The sequence below is a fragment of the Haliaeetus albicilla genome, chromosome 5, assembly GCF_947461875.1.
Source record: "Haliaeetus albicilla chromosome 5, bHalAlb1.1, whole genome shotgun sequence".
Lineage (NCBI taxonomy): Eukaryota > Metazoa > Chordata > Aves > Accipitriformes > Accipitridae > Haliaeetus > Haliaeetus albicilla.
Genome location: NC_091487.1, coordinates 14492460 through 14507538, shown reverse-complemented (window position 1 = coordinate 14507538; position 15079 = coordinate 14492460). Strand labels below are relative to the sequence as shown.

General features: G+C 52.0%; 1 protein-coding gene across 2 annotated transcripts in view; it reads right to left on the bottom strand.

Moving 5' to 3' along the window:
* CCDC85C (coiled-coil domain containing 85C) overlaps positions 1-11036 on the bottom strand; it is a 114591-nt gene extending 103555 nt beyond the window's left edge. The window contains exons 1-2 of one of the 2 annotated variants that reach the window (XM_069783508.1): positions 10593-11036; positions 9543-10428 (exon numbers count right to left, since the gene is read on the bottom strand). In XM_069783508.1, coding sequence (XP_069639609.1) covers positions 9543-10254 — 712 coding nt within the window. In that variant the 5' untranslated portion in view covers positions 10255-10428; positions 10593-11036. Of the gene's footprint in view, positions 1-9542 lie in introns of both variants that reach the window. The other variant, XM_069783507.1, reaches the window with a different exon arrangement.
* Between the last annotated feature and the right edge of the window lie 4043 nt (positions 11037-15079).

Here is a 15079-nt window from a genome sequence, read left to right as displayed (position 1 = left end):
AAAAGAATACTGTACATCACAAAAGTGCTTTAAGATTGTACATAAAAATAAGATTTTTTTTAACACCTTTGTTAGGAGCTGAAAAAGATTCAGCATCAACCAAAATGAGTTATTTTTTATTACTGATACTTTGCTAGCATCTGACAATGCTACTCTGGCATAAAGCAGTGGACTTTCATGTAGGTTGTCTTGGAGCCATCTCTAGTAGATCCTACTATAAACAAAAAATGGGGGGAAACCAGTGAAAACATCAACATGACAATGGTAAATAGCTGCACATATATATAATCAGGATAGTCCTCTGGCTACACAAAAATCAAGTGGACTATTACCTAAATAAGCCAGATTATGTCCATTGCTGGAGATTAAAGACATTATGGATTTCCTTTGAATAAAAGACTAAAGCAAGTGTAAAGAGTCCAAGTCTTAACTCCATTCAAGTCCATGCTGGTTTTGTCTGGGATAGAGTTAATTTTCTTCATAGTAGCTAGAATGGGGCTATGTTTTGGATTCTGCTGAAAACGGTGTTGATAATTCAGGGATGTTTTAGTTATTGCTGAGCAATGCTTACACAGAGTCAGGGCCTCCTCAGCCCACCCCACCAGCGAGGAGGCTGGGGGTGCACAAGGAGTTGGGAGGGGACACAGCCAGGACAGCTGACCCCGACTGACCAGAGGGATATTCCAGACCATATGGCATCATGCTCAGCATATAAAGCTGGGGGAAGAAGGAGGAACAGTGTCCCCACTGTAACTTCACTGGGCACTGAGATGGACCACACCACTGACGGTCCACGGCCTGATACAAAGTCACAGCCATCCTTCAAGGAGCATGGTGTCACAGGAGTGGCATTTATAGGACAAGGCATTATCAGTGTCAGAGAGTGAATGAAATGTACCTTAGCAAGTAAAAAACTGCAGATGAAAGATGGATGCCAACCCTCCAGAGACTGCTTAGCACTTAATGGAGAGTCGGAAACCACGAATGCAGGTTTTAACCTTGCATTTGTGATACACAGCAAACCTGTCTTCAGATGATCCAGGATGGAAGATGTGGGGAAGGACAAACATTTTTTAAATCTAGTCAACCCCATTGGATCAGAGACTGACAGCAAGCCTCCTGCTGCTTTGGTTTCCATAGAAATATTAAGCTTTGGGGACTGGAAATGCTGTAAGGCTTACTTTTTCTTCTTTTCTGAAATAATGGTTTGGTTTTACTGCTCTACTTTGAGTGGTCCTTTTGCCCGCTCCTTTCATCTCCACGGGTCTTCTGCAGCGACAAGACAGAGCAGCACCCTCTCCGCGCCAAAGCGGGGCTCTCAGCACCACGTGCCCTCGTTTCGTTGTCCCAGGAAGGCACGGGCAGGTCAGACACAGCCGCCAAACCCCAGGCATGGGCAGCCCTGAAGCATCCTACTGCCCAGGAGACGGTTTGAACAGCAGCAAAGTATCTCTTCTCGCGTCCCAGCCTGAGCCCTGCTCCATCCATTTGCTTTACACACTCCATCCTCCATCTCCCACAAACATTTAAATGCCGCTGACTCCCTGGCCTGCAAATGAAACCCCAGGAGCAGAGGAGTTTGGGGATGAAACGGGGGAAAGGCAGCAGCATGCAGTCCTGAGCGTCACTGCACGGAGCTGGCAGACGGCGCAACGTCTGAAGGGCTTTTCAGAGCGCTCCAGCTTTGATTGAACTAATTCTGCCAGCAAGCCGGGGCTGACACAACCACACAAGACAGCTAGCGTGTCACCCTGCGACTGCGGTTTACAGCTGGCCAAAGCCCTGATGCCATAAGCCCGGCACTCGCCGCCAGTGCTCCCTCCGCTACAGACACCACAGCCCTCTCCCACCACATCCACCCCAGGCAAACAGGAGACATCCTGCCCTACAAGCCTGCAGGAGAAGCCCATGCGGATGACGAGATAATTCACATCGGATTTAGGACCGCTTCAATCTCACCACAAGATCCCTGAAGTGGAGGGTCTACAGCCACTTGCTAAGCCAGGCGACACGGCCCCAATACTGACAGCGCTTAGCACAGTGCTTTGGAGTCCCCCAGTCTCAAATCCAACCGATAAATAGCCTGTAATCTACTTCACAAGGACTATCTTTCAGAAAGAACCTTTGCAGGAGAGTCCCTGAGCAAGGTGAACATTTGGCACCACCACTGCTTGGAGACGTAAGAAGTCAGCACAAGCAGTGAGCTTCCTGAGAGGGCCAAATACCAAGGCAAGAAGCAATTTAAGGGAAGGAAGAGTATACATATGCCTGCATGCATGGGGACCAAAGCAACCTGGCATAAACGGTCTCGGCCCAGACATGAGTCACGAGAAAAGTGTTCAAAATAACCTGTACAGCAGCGTTCAACTGCCATGGTGATAAATGTTTCCCAATGCCTAAGAGCAGCTGAGTCCTGAACTCCACACACCTCATTCACTAACAAAAGCAGTCATTATATTGAAAAAAAAAATCACAAATGAGTTGCGGCCATTTTAAGCCCTCCTCAGATCAAGGGCTGATTTACACACTCTCATTTCAATGGGGAGTATGGTGCTCACATTGCTGTTAATTCAGAAGATGGAGCTGGCTTGCTTTTTGCTTCACAATTCAGTAGGCAAGGGGAAGACAGATTCTCTGAGACAGTGTTACTTTTTCTGCCATGAGTTATCTATTTGCAGAAGTGGGTCAACTTTCTCTTGGTGGACATGTTAGTGTGCGAGTGCCTAGCAGCACTGCCTGCGAATTTCTGCCCGCTCCGCGTGTGGAGGAACCTCTGCACATAACTATTTATGGCAGCCAAGTGTTTCATGAATTGCAGCAAGTTAACCACAAGGGGATGATGACATTTGGCGACAGGGCAGGATGAATTCTGGCTGGCAGACAAAAAGTCAGGTTAAAAATACAGAACGCAAAAGCAAACCCAGCGAGTCGCTGCTAATTCGCAGGAAAACTGGAAGTGCAGCCCCCAAACCTTCCCTGTTCCAGGCAAGCAACGTCGTGTGTTTTGCAGTGGGATGCATTAAGGCCTGAGTAAGAGCATGAAAAGAACTTCAGCCTTCCTGGGGTCAAGCGTTTTCAGTGTATTTTAAATGGGCTTACAAATTTTTCCATTTGCCTCGCTCCACACCTTCGAATGTGGTATACCAGACATTTTTGCCAGTTTAAGCACCTCACCTCCATCTCGCTGCCCAGTGAGATCAGCCATTGCCCATCTCAGAGTCTCCAAAGGGGCAGCCCCAGTACAGAAGGATGCCACAAGGGCAGCCCGAGGGGACAACATCAGCAGACCCTGCCAAGGATATGTCTGTGTGAGATGCAAGCAAGGCCACAGCCATGCTGGGGCAGATAAAAAGCCCAGTGCCTCCCAGGTTGGGCCTCCAGTATCACCCAGGTTGCATGGATGTGCTCAGCCTTGTCCCCACAAAAGCATTAACCCTCGAGCTTTCAGATGTAACACTTCTGTTAGTGTTAGTGTTCATGTCCCTCATCTCCGCACACACCCACCGAGTGTAACACCTGCCAAGGCTGCATTTTGGGTTCCCATGCCTGCCACTTAATTAGATCACCACTTAATTTGATCCTCAGCTTTATTTGATGAAATGCCTCCAGAGGACCAAATCATTTACATGTAACCAACACAGTTTATTCCCCTTATTTTGATTGCTTTTGACAAGTGTAAGTGGATAATTCCATCAAAGGCCCATAGAAAATTGTCTTTTAATCAATACAAGTTTTTTCCTTCAACGGGACAGCTGAGAACAAGATACCTCTCTAGAAAATTGAAAGAGGAAAACAAAATTAGAAGACACTGCTATGGAGAATATATTTCTAGATATGGCCCAATTTTAGCACCTAGTTTAAGCATCTTGAGCCTTGTTTTCAGGGACACCAGCTACCCTGAAGTTTGGGAGCGTAGCAGCTGGCACACAGGCTGTGCCCCAGCACGAAGGCAGGAGCGCGCAATGACAAAGATGCCTCAAGTCCACTGAAGCCCCTCGGACAAGTGGCCAACAACTACTGGCTACAAGAAACTCAAGCCATACCCTTAGTGTCTGAGACCTCAGCATTGATAAGCCTATTAGCAGAACTCATTGAACTTACAGAAGAGATGGAAACAGGTTTTTCTACAGGTGTCTTACATATAGTGTACCAGCCCAGGGCAGGTTTCCTGGCTTAATCACGAGGAACCTGTACGTAGCAGCCTACAGCACCAAAAATACTGACAGGTTAAGTATGGCAGTATCAAAAAAAGAAAAGTTAAAGCAGTGTTCAGAGAATGAAAAGTGCCCTTGATATAAGAAAGACATTAGTTGGTCAAGTAGCCAAACCTCTGCTTAAGCACAGCAGGGACCACTGAGCTCTGACAGGTCTCCATCGCAGAGAAGAGGGCTTTCTCTGAGCCAGGCTGCTGTGCCCAGGCAGCCTGGGAACTGCAAGGGGTGACTTCTGACTGCTGCCGAGAAAGGTGATTTCCTCTCTTTCACCAGGGCTAGCACAGCTGCACTGGAAGAGTGGACAGTGGTCACCATAACACCTCAAATAGGACTGATCTCACCTGACTTTAGATGGCTGCATATAAACTAGCCATCCAGGCTGCCTTCCCATCAGCAGAAAGAGCACAATTAGCGTACAACTCTTCTCCCTCCAAAGCAGACATAGCTGCCATAAATCATGACACCAAAGTGCCTTTCTCCACATGACCGATAAAGGAAGCCCAAGGGGATGCAGACGTTAAAAGTCTATATTGGAGATATCTCAGATTAAATGGGATGAACCTCACCCTTTGCTTCTGCCCCTGCCTCTTCTCATCTCAAAGGCCTCATTAATACGTCACAGTAAATAATACGTATATTGATTACAAATAAGCTAATAAAAACAAAGGACTTTGGCCTAAAGGGTGTGTGAAGAAGATGAGAAATAAGTACAGGGTAGCTGCATGTCCGATCAATACCAACCCACAGGGAACAGCCATTTCTCTTTGCCACCATTTTAACTGCAATATATCGTACCCTCTAGGTAAATATGTGGACATTTACAAGTGGGAATCAATAGAAGCAGAGATCTTCCCACCCCCTCACCCAGAGAGACCATTCTTCTTCCACTGGAGCAGACAACAGCAAGAGGCCACGGATTAATGTCTCTGCTACTACAGGCTATCTGCCATATCCATGGCTTTCTCCTGGGCCTCTCTGACCACTTTTTAAGTGTTGACTTAAGTGTTTTAAAAATTAAAAAAACAACAACAACAAAACAAAACAACTGTTCACATTGATAAAGAACTGCATTAACATTTTACCCAACTGGAATAAAGCAAATGCCCATTTTGGGAACCCAGAGCAAACAGCTTCAGTAGAAGGTGAAGGAGAAGTTCTAACAACATTCAGTTGATGGGGGGGTGGACATTAAAGCCTGAAAGCTTTGCCTGCATGCACAGGATTTTGTCCCAGGCACATCACCACCTAGTGAGTCTGTATGCCTCCAGGCTTGCAGATGGATAAACAGTTGTCCCAGTCAGATCCAGATAAGGCTAAAACCAGTGGAAGCTGTTGCCCTGGCCTCAGGGAGCCTCAAGTCACTCCTCCCAATGTTCCCACATACCTCGCAGTCCAGGGACATATCCTATGGTACCTGAAGGCTTTTTCCTTTCCCCAGGTCCTGTTAATATCACCCAGTGTGGCTGTCTGTTTGGGTTTTTTTAATTCTTTTTTTTTTGGAAATTTTATTCTGGCAGGAACCAGGCAGTAGCAATAGCCATCGCCCCAATGGGGCTGCCTAAAGCTGGACAGGCAGAAAGACCACCTATGCACACAGAGAATCCTGCCGTGCATACAAAAGGAAGCCAAAGCACTCAAAAGCACAACACAGTGACTGTGCCTGGATTTCAGCCCTGGACCTGTGGGTAGATTTATGGGAACTGCAGCATGTCACTCAACATGGATGCAACTGGCCAGGTCCCGGCACATAGCTTGGAGATGCCCCTGTCCTGCAGCCCAGGTCCCAGCTCACACATGGAGACTGGAAACACCATTTACTTTCAGATTGAGCAGACTTCCTCTTGGCTCTCAGCGGAATATCCAGAGCTGTGTAAGATTACATGTGTGATCTAATATTAGCCATTTTCACATTATCAGCTGTATTTCTTACCTTATCTTCCACAAGCAGATAATTAATCATCAGGTTCCAGGTTATCAACTTCCAAAAAGCCAGTTTATAAAAGTAAACAGACTTCAGAGAAGTGAAGCGAAGGTGGATCGCAGGTTGGTTTGTTTTTTTGTTTTTTAAACTCGTACCATTTATACTTAATTCATGTTACAAAACTAGAGTTCATGACCTCACATTGGGGTGGGTCACTGAGGCCAATAAATCAAGTCCTGGTTTACCAACTCACTTCCAAAGGATTGCTTAAGAGAAAATGAGAAATACTTAATCCACCTTTGCTTGCTAAGTTTTCATTAAAAAGCTACCTCCCTAGGAGCGTCTAACAGTCGCCATACTCTTGACTCCTTTAGAAAAGCACTAAACAAGTGAAGCAGTCCTGCTTAGTACCTAGAAAAGCAGAGCACCACACAAAGCCCTGCTGACACCACTAGCAGGGGCAGCACATTTCAGGACTTTTCTGCTTTTCCATATGCAAAAGTGCTCTAGCAAACAGCTCACCGTGCCTTGCCTCCACCAGTTGTCCAAGGCTTCTGCTGTGTTCTTACCATAGATGCTAAATTCTGCCCTGCATGCATTTGAGATCCCGCTCCACCCTCTGTAAGAAAGTATATGAGGGCTGTTTATTGTCGTATTAGTTGAGCTGGCCAGCAGTTTCTGCTTTATCCACCGGTTAGTTATCCAGTGTTTTAAAGACATAGACAACAGCAAACCAGACTGAAGTTTGCAACATAAAACTGAAAGGCCACACTTTCTCCTCTTCCTCCCTTCCGTTTTATGCTGGGGGGCGGGAATCATCAGGAAAAGAGTATAAAAAGGCTGAGATCTAAGCTGTATGCACAGAAGGCAGAGATGGCACCAGGAGACATGGAAGGATGCTCACTGCCAGGGCAGCTCCCTGACAGCTCCACTGCCACTTGACTCTGCGTTCTCCTGGGTTTGTTTTTCACGTTCACCTGCCCTGCTCTTCCACATTGTCACAGGCTTAACAGAATTGCTGCTTGGTCCCAGGCAAGCCTCCTCCCAGACTTGTTGCTGTCAGTCAAAAAAGGGGCCTGATAAGCTTTGTATTTGCATATGTATTGAGAGGCATTTCCAAAGGCACAGGCAGGGAAATGGCCTTGCTGAATACCGATGCTATCTGAGAATGACAACTATTCAAGTCATTTTACAGCTTCACTACCTAAGTGGAGAGATCAGACTTGTTTGCACCTTTACAAGGATTATTAGCTTTAAAAGTGCTCCTCATATCTGTCCCACCCTCAGAATTGAATCCACGCAGGTTCCCAGCAAAGAGCTAGCTTCAGTGCTTCCCACAGAGACCATCTTCCACAGGCACCCCAAAACCAGCAGTCACTAAAACCTGAGGTCACATCTGAACTGCTTGAGCCCATCCTCCTCCTTTCTGTACAGGAGCAGGGGAAAGGGTGCAGAGGCACGCATGGAAACACAGACACGTGCAGATGCTTTATCACCCCTCCCTACGCTTACCCTACACAGGGCAGGACATGAGACTCGGCTCTCGGTCCCCTCGGAATGATGGTGCTGTGCACCGTCCCACACACAGTGTTTGAGGACGGCAGTGAGGACTGAGCTCTGCAAGCAGACTTTCCTCTTCATGCAGACAGGGGTGACCTGAATCCCACGCGAAGAATCCCACGGTGCCTCACACGGGATTTAAGGGACAGTTCTGAGGCCGTGGTGGTGTCCCATTTGCACAAGAGCCCTGGCTTAACAGGAATGAATTCAACTGGCTTTGTCCTAGTCAGCTATAGAGACCTAAAAGGGACTGGTCTAAGGTTCACAAACCAGAACTGCAAACCCCTTCTGTCCCAAAACAGCAACAGCACATTCAATATCTGCCAAGTGCTCTCCGGGCCTCTGTGCAGAGCAATCAATGCTTTATGAAAACAAAGTCAAGTCACATCAGGAGCAGAAGCTATGTGCAGATTTACAAACCAGATACTTCTGATTTACGCAGCACTAGGGGGGAGAGAGAGAGAGAGAAAAAACAACAAACATTTAAAGATGTTTGCTGTACCCTGCAACATCTGGTGACTGGATCACCCTTGAAACCAGCAATCCCTGTCTACTGGGTGAGGTGGCCCAAACACCTCCAGCTGTGAGTGGAGACACACAGCTGCAACAACAGGACCGCGCATGGCAAATTCATGAACTTGAGAACTGGGCTGATCGGTGCTGCGTGCCCTCAGATCTCTTGGGGCATAAGGACTTGCCACAAACCACTGGAAAAAGGACCAGCACTCCCTGGTCCCACCAGGGCCACCAAAGCTCTGGGAGCTGAAGGCACGGTTGTCTGGTAAACACATCCACTGCTGACAGCAGTCAGAGCCAACCTCTGGGGCTCCAGCCCCATCTCTGTGCTTGCAGGAGGGGAAGGGGTACCCCCACCGGAAAACAGCCCTCTCCAGTTGGAAAACAGGATTAAGAACGTTAAAAGGACTCTTACATACCACAACTAATTAGATCGGTGCCTGGTTTGATTCCTGTTGAACCCTCTTGGCCAAACCACTCCTTCTAGAAGTCAAGTATTTGGTCTTTTTGGTCTCAAAAGAGAAAAAAAATCTCCATCTTAAAGATATTCCAGTATTACTATTTTAATGCCTGATCACTATTAGACAACAGGAGAAACTTTGCTTGAATACAAACTGTCAGAGGAGGCTTGGCACGATTTCACAGTGGAGCTCGTTTCTAACTTTAATGACTAGGCTGAACAAAATTGTGAGTACAGCGTCTCTTTGAGAGCAATCTCTTCTCTACAAACAAACCTTCAGTTTCTGAAGTGGAGCGGGGGAATGATGGGGAAGACGAGTTGCACCTCTCCTAGACTGCTGAGCGTGCCAGAGCCAGCCTGCCCGGAGAGCCCATGGAGCTAACAGGTGATGCTCTGTGGGGCAGACCTGCACTTTCATCGGATGCTTCCACAGTCTCATCCAGGCTCTTTATCAATCTTAGCAAACAAGCAAGCCAAAGGTAAATCAAAGTATTTGAAGGGGGAGAGAGAGGGAGGAGGAAGAGATGGGAAAACCAGTGTTCGTTTAACCCTCAAGACTCAGGCTAGTTTTTGTCAAAAAAAACCCCAACCAAAACAAACCAAACCAACCAACCAAAACCCCAACCCTCCAGATAAAAAAGGCTCCAGCCCTCAGCCCTCAGCCCCAGACGTCGCTACCACAGTCGAGGAGCACCACCGCCCCCGCCCACGGGTGCCCTCCCCGGTCCCCGGGGCTGCTCTCCCGAAGGGGCCACCGAGGACGGGTGGCGAGGTCTCCCCTCCCCTGGCATCCCTCACCCCGCAGCCAAGGGGCACCGGACGGGCCAAGGGGAGGCGGCACGGGGCGAGGCTAGGAGGGGGAGAGGCTCACCGTTGAGGCCGTTGGGGATGCTCCGGTGGTGCAGGGGCGCGGACAGGTCATCCATAGACCTCCGCATGGCCCCGGCCTTGCTGTCGCCGGCCTTGTGGTGGTGGAGGTGGTGGTGATGGTGGTCGGGGCTGCCCGCGCTGCCCGTGCTGGAGGTGCTGCTCCCGTCCCCCACGTCCCTGGTGGCCGAGCCGCCGTTGAGGTTGGTCAGGCTGGCCTGGCTGTCGATGGAGCTCCGCGAGCCGGCCCCGCTCCGCTCCTCGTCCAGCATGAGCACCATCTCCTTCAGCTCCACGTTCTCCCGCAGGAGGGTCTCCTGCCTGGCCTCCAGGTCCTTCAGCTTCTGCTGGTACATGCCCACCTCCTTCCACATCACGCTGGCCGTGTGCCTCCCGAAGCGCTGCCATTCCCTCGACAGCTTCTTGCCTTTCTGCCGGTCGTCGTCCAAGAAGCAGCAGAGCTCCCTCAGCTCCTGGTTGTCGTCCTGCAACTTCTGGTTCACCTCCTTCAGCCCGCGGATCTCGTGCAGGTGGAGCTGCAGCCGCCGGTTCACGTCCTTCATTAAGTTGCCGTGTTCCACCATTAAGTTCATCTTTTCGTTCTCCACTTTCCTCAGTCTTTTCACCAGCTCTTCCTTGCTCCACCTCAGCATCTCCTCTTCAGAAATTTTGCTCAGGTCTTCTTTAGACCCTTCCAGGGAATTTTTTGCCATCATCTGTGCCTAGGCAGCGTTTGCTCTCACACGGTAACAAATGGTTCGGGTTACTCGGGTTATTTTGTTCGCCTGATTTCCTGGGACTAAAATTCACTGCAGCATCTCGGCGAAGAAATATTATAGTTCTCCGCAGAGCGTTGGACGACGACGAAGAGCAACGCTGGACTGGAAGATCTGCTCCCCCACAGACCCCATAATAATAATAATAAAAAAAAAACAACCCGGGGGGGGGGAAGGGGGGGGAGGCGCCCCCCCAAGGGGGCTGGGGCCGGCGGGGAGCCGGGAGCCAAGCGCTGCCCCCCCCAGGCGAAGCCTCCGCGGGGGATCGGCCAACTTACCCCGGGCAAAAGAACTACGCGGCGGCCGGGCACCCCCCGCCCCGCTGCCGGGCGCTCCGTCCACTTGTCCTCCCGCCGCCCGCCGCTCCCCGCCGCGGGAGACCGGGCACCGCGCACCCGCCGCCGCGGCCGCTGCCCCGCTCCGCCGCAGCTCGCCCGCAGCTCCGCGGCGACGTTGGGGCCGAGCCCGGCGCGGCGGCGGCCGATGCCGGTGCGGCGCTGCCGAGGAGCGGTGGGGGAGCCGGCGCCTTCCCGGAATGGCTCAGCCCTCGGGAGGGAGGGAGGGAGGGACGGAGGAGGCGGGCGGCAGCGCCGGGGCTGGTCCCACCTCCTGCCGAGCAGGGAGGCGCGGCCCTGCCCCAGCCGAGCCGAGCGGCGGAGAAGGAGAGCCGGCTGCTGGCGGCGGAGCGGAGGGGCGCCGCGCCGCGCCGAGCCCCGCCGAGCCCAGCCCAGCCCAGCGCCGCCCTCCCCCGCTGGCTGCCGGGCTAGGCGCTGGCCGGGCCCCGGTGCGCCGCGCCGCGCCGCGCCGCGCCCCGCCGCCGGCTCGGGTTACCGGAGCCGCGGCCGCCGCAGCCAATGCGGGGCCGCCTGGCGCCTTCAAACGGCAGGTACAAAGGGACGGGGCCGCTCCCCCCCGCCCTCCCGCCGCAGCCGGGGCCGGCTCACCGCTGCGCCCCCGGGTCCTCCACCCCCCCCTCTTTGCCTTTCTCTTTTTGTTGGTTTTTCCTCTTTTTTAAAGAAAAACTACCGGAGGGAGCACCAGCCCGGGGAAGGGTGGGGTCGGACAGGCAGGAAAACGCGCCCGCCGGGCAGGCGGCCGGGGGAAGCGGCGCCGGAGCGGCCCCGGCCCCACTCTCGCCAGGCGCCGGGGAGGGGGACACGGAGCCGCGGCCGGCCGGCTCGGGCCGGGAGCGGAGCGGGCTTTCCCCGGGCATCTCCGCTGCTGCCCCCCCTCCCGCCGCGGGCTTTGTCACCGGGGCCCGGGGCCGCTCCGCTCTGCCCGGCTGCCCGCCCTCCCCCTGGGGCGGCCGCCTTTGTCCGCGGGTGCCTCCTGCCTCGGCCAGAGCCTGCAGGGTGAAGGAGCCGGCTCCAGCATCCCCGCCGCCTCTGGCTCCCGGGGCCGGCATGTTCCTTCACACCTCAGAGGTGCGGGAGGAAACTGCCCTGAAGATGCAGATACCGCTTATTCCTCGGTAAAATCTGCCCAGGTCCCGGTGGTCCTTCCCGTCGGGAGCAGGCGTGCCAGCATCACGTCTGCACACGTCGGACAGAACCCAGTCAAGGGTACAGAAAGTTCATAAAGTGGATTTCCTAGGCAATATGTCGGCAGATTTCCTATATCTTTGCATCATATCCCCTGACTTTTCGGCTAACACGCTTTTCCTTGGGCTATGCTATCTCTCTGTAGGCTGCTTTTGGCCAGTATCGCATTGTAAAAATGAAAGATGCACCAGGACAGAGCAGTGCTGCCAGCTATTTCCGGCATAAGTATCCTTGGAAAGCCCCAGGGAATCGCCAGCTTTGTGTTCCTGAGGAACCTTGGTAAATGACTTGACTCCAGGGTTAACCCGGAGCAACCTCAGGTTTCTGACCACACTGGAAAGCTGGTCAAGACACCTTCTAGCTATAAGGAAACATCAAATCTTGTGCCAGAGCGTGGGATGCAGAGCAGATGGCCTATGCATGGAGGGAACATCAGAATGGAGAGGGATGGAGGATTGCAACTTCTGCCGTTTGGTGTTATCTTCCTAAGTCTCAGTCAGTAAAGCTGCAGTTCCTTGGATGTTTTTCTGCACGAGTCTGTGCTCCTGGGTTTCTGAGCCCCGATACACCTTTGGCAAATTAAGACAACTGCTTGTTCCCTGCTGAGGCAGAACACCAGGACTTCCCTGCTCCTGGGGGGAGTTCATCCCCTCCGTGGGTGCTGTTGGCCCTTCTCTTCTCCCAAATCCCTTTATTATCGAAAGGGTAAGAGGAGCTTAGGACAGAGCATGGACACTAGTTCACTTCATGTGGGATTTGCAGGTGATGGATCCCTGGTAACATGCCCTACAGACATGAAGATGTGAAGAGGACAATTCTTCCCTAGCACATACCCACCCCAGCGTGGTTCCCTAAAGAGGAGGGAATCACGTAGCACAAGCCAGCGGTGAGGCCTGTTTATTCCCTTCAGGGGGGATCGCTCCGAGGAGGTAAAGAAGGGGCTACCCGGGACCAGCTGTGCTGTGACCCGGGTGCCCACCTTGGTGGCAGCTCTCCAGAAGGTGCAGTCCCGGCCATGGCCGGTCAGCCCCTCCTGAGGCTGCCAGCTCAGCAGCAGAGTCAGCCCTTCGGACGGGGAAACCAGCAGGTGTCTGTGCCGAGAGGTCACTGCCTCTGGGGTCTGCGACCCCTCTGAAGGCCACGGCCAGCGTGGGGTGTGATCAGGCTGTGCCCCGTCTCCTGCTTCTCGCCACCCTGAGCCAGCCACCAGAAGGTAGCACCCTCTGTAACGGGGCACGCTGCCGCCGCTCGTGGCTGCAACGTGTCTTGAAGGCACCCAGGCGTTTTCTGAGCCAAGCCTTTTATTTACAAGGCTTTAATCACATCCTTCCCCGCAGGAAGCGGAAAGTGCTTCTCCCAGACCCTCCCAAGCGCTGATCTGACTAGCAGATCCCCGGCCGGTGGCTGGGGGAAGGAGGAGCAGAGCAGGGGGACCCTGCAGAGCAATTGTTCATCGCTGGCAGAAGTCAACAGGGGAGGAGAAGCCTCCGGCGGCTGCACCACAGACACAGGTGCAGCTACGCCGTGGCAGTGCCTGGCCCAGGCAGTGTATTGCTGGGCCTGCCTGATGTTTGCTTCATCCTTTTCCCAAGAAAAGCTGTTTTTTCTAGGTGAAACCTTTCAAAGTTTGAGCTTTATTGATGCTTCTGCAGAGACCGCCCCGCAAATGGGGGGGCTCCTCAGAGGAAGCGAGGAGATTATTAATATCCACAGAGGAAGTCCCTGTGATGATGAAGACTTGCTTTCAGTACTCGGTGGGCATGTCTGTGCTTTCAGAAGTGTTAAGGGCACAGATCCACCCTGCCACTATCCGCAAGGGGTTCACTGTCATTCTGGTGCCCAGGTGGCCGTTGAAGCATGGTGACCTGCTGTGCTTGGGCATCCGGAGGGCTGTATGCTCTGGAGGTGGCATTGAAGCTGCCGGGTGTCCAGATGGTGTCTGGTCCTGATGAGTACCTGGTGAAAGACTCCTCCACTAGCAACAGAGAGAGCAGGACAGGGTCAGTGGGTTTGAGTGAGCAAGACCTGAATCGAGTGGACACCATGCACCGTTGCCTGTTCTGCTCCCTCGTCTTCCCTTCACGGCGGACCTTGCGTTGCAGTAGAGGAAAATCCCTTCATCTTGGAAAGGCAAGGCAGCAGTGCTAGAGCAGAGGGGCAAGGCTTGGAGGTGCCGGAAAGTGACTGTGGCCCAGATGATCTATGGGCACAGTGGAACCGAGGGCTGGGATGAGGTAGATTTTTAAGTGCTTTGATACCTTGGGGGGAAAGGACTAGGTCAGTGCACAGTTTTATGATCAATAGCAAACCCAGTGTTGCAAGCAGATTTTTAATCAACACGAATAATACATAACATCGGAGTATTTTTGATGGGTTTGTGATTTTAGTGTTAGCGAACAAACCCCATTTCCCGGTGGTGTTCAGAAGGCGTTATGATTTCCCCATGCCGATTTAAGATGAAGCGTAGGAGAAGTTGGTAAACAACACGCTACAGATTCCCTTTTGTTACATCTGGCCATGGGGCCTTCTGCAAGCTGCCAGTGAAAAGCACTTTTAATATGCATGTCATCTTAAGCTATTGATGCCCATGTAAGGCAGCATCAAAGCCAATCCCTTGCATTGAATCAAATGGACACTTCCACCCTCTTCAGTCAAGGATGAAATTTTAAAGCGAATTATGGCATGATAAGAATTTTAGAAAAAAACCCACAACCTACTGGGTAAAATTGCTCTTGATGTTAACTCCTGAACTCGGCAGGTGACACAAAGAATGAATTTGGTCCCTGATACAGCACAGCGATACACAGCCTCGTTGAAGTCTTACCAAAACATTCCCTCTACAGGTCTACATTAGTATTACAGAAGATGCCACCACGGCTCAGGTCTATGCTACTGCTTCCCCCCCCACACACACACCAAGGGTAGTGGCTCTCCCAAAGCCCGCTCATCAGGTGTGGGAGTGGGCAGAGGGGCAGGAGGAATCCCAGTGGGATTCTCCCAGGACCTTGGTTTTTCAAGGCAGCCTAGAATGTACACACCGCTGAGTGTGCATCAAGGCCATGCTCCAGTTTACACGTGCTGAGGACCCATCTTGTAAAACATGTACGCCATGAATCATTTACATGGGTTATAAATCCTCTGTGGCATTGGTATTTTCTCATAAATCAGCACCAAGGACTAATCCTTGATTAATGTTTTGAAATACACCATCCAGATTGCAACAG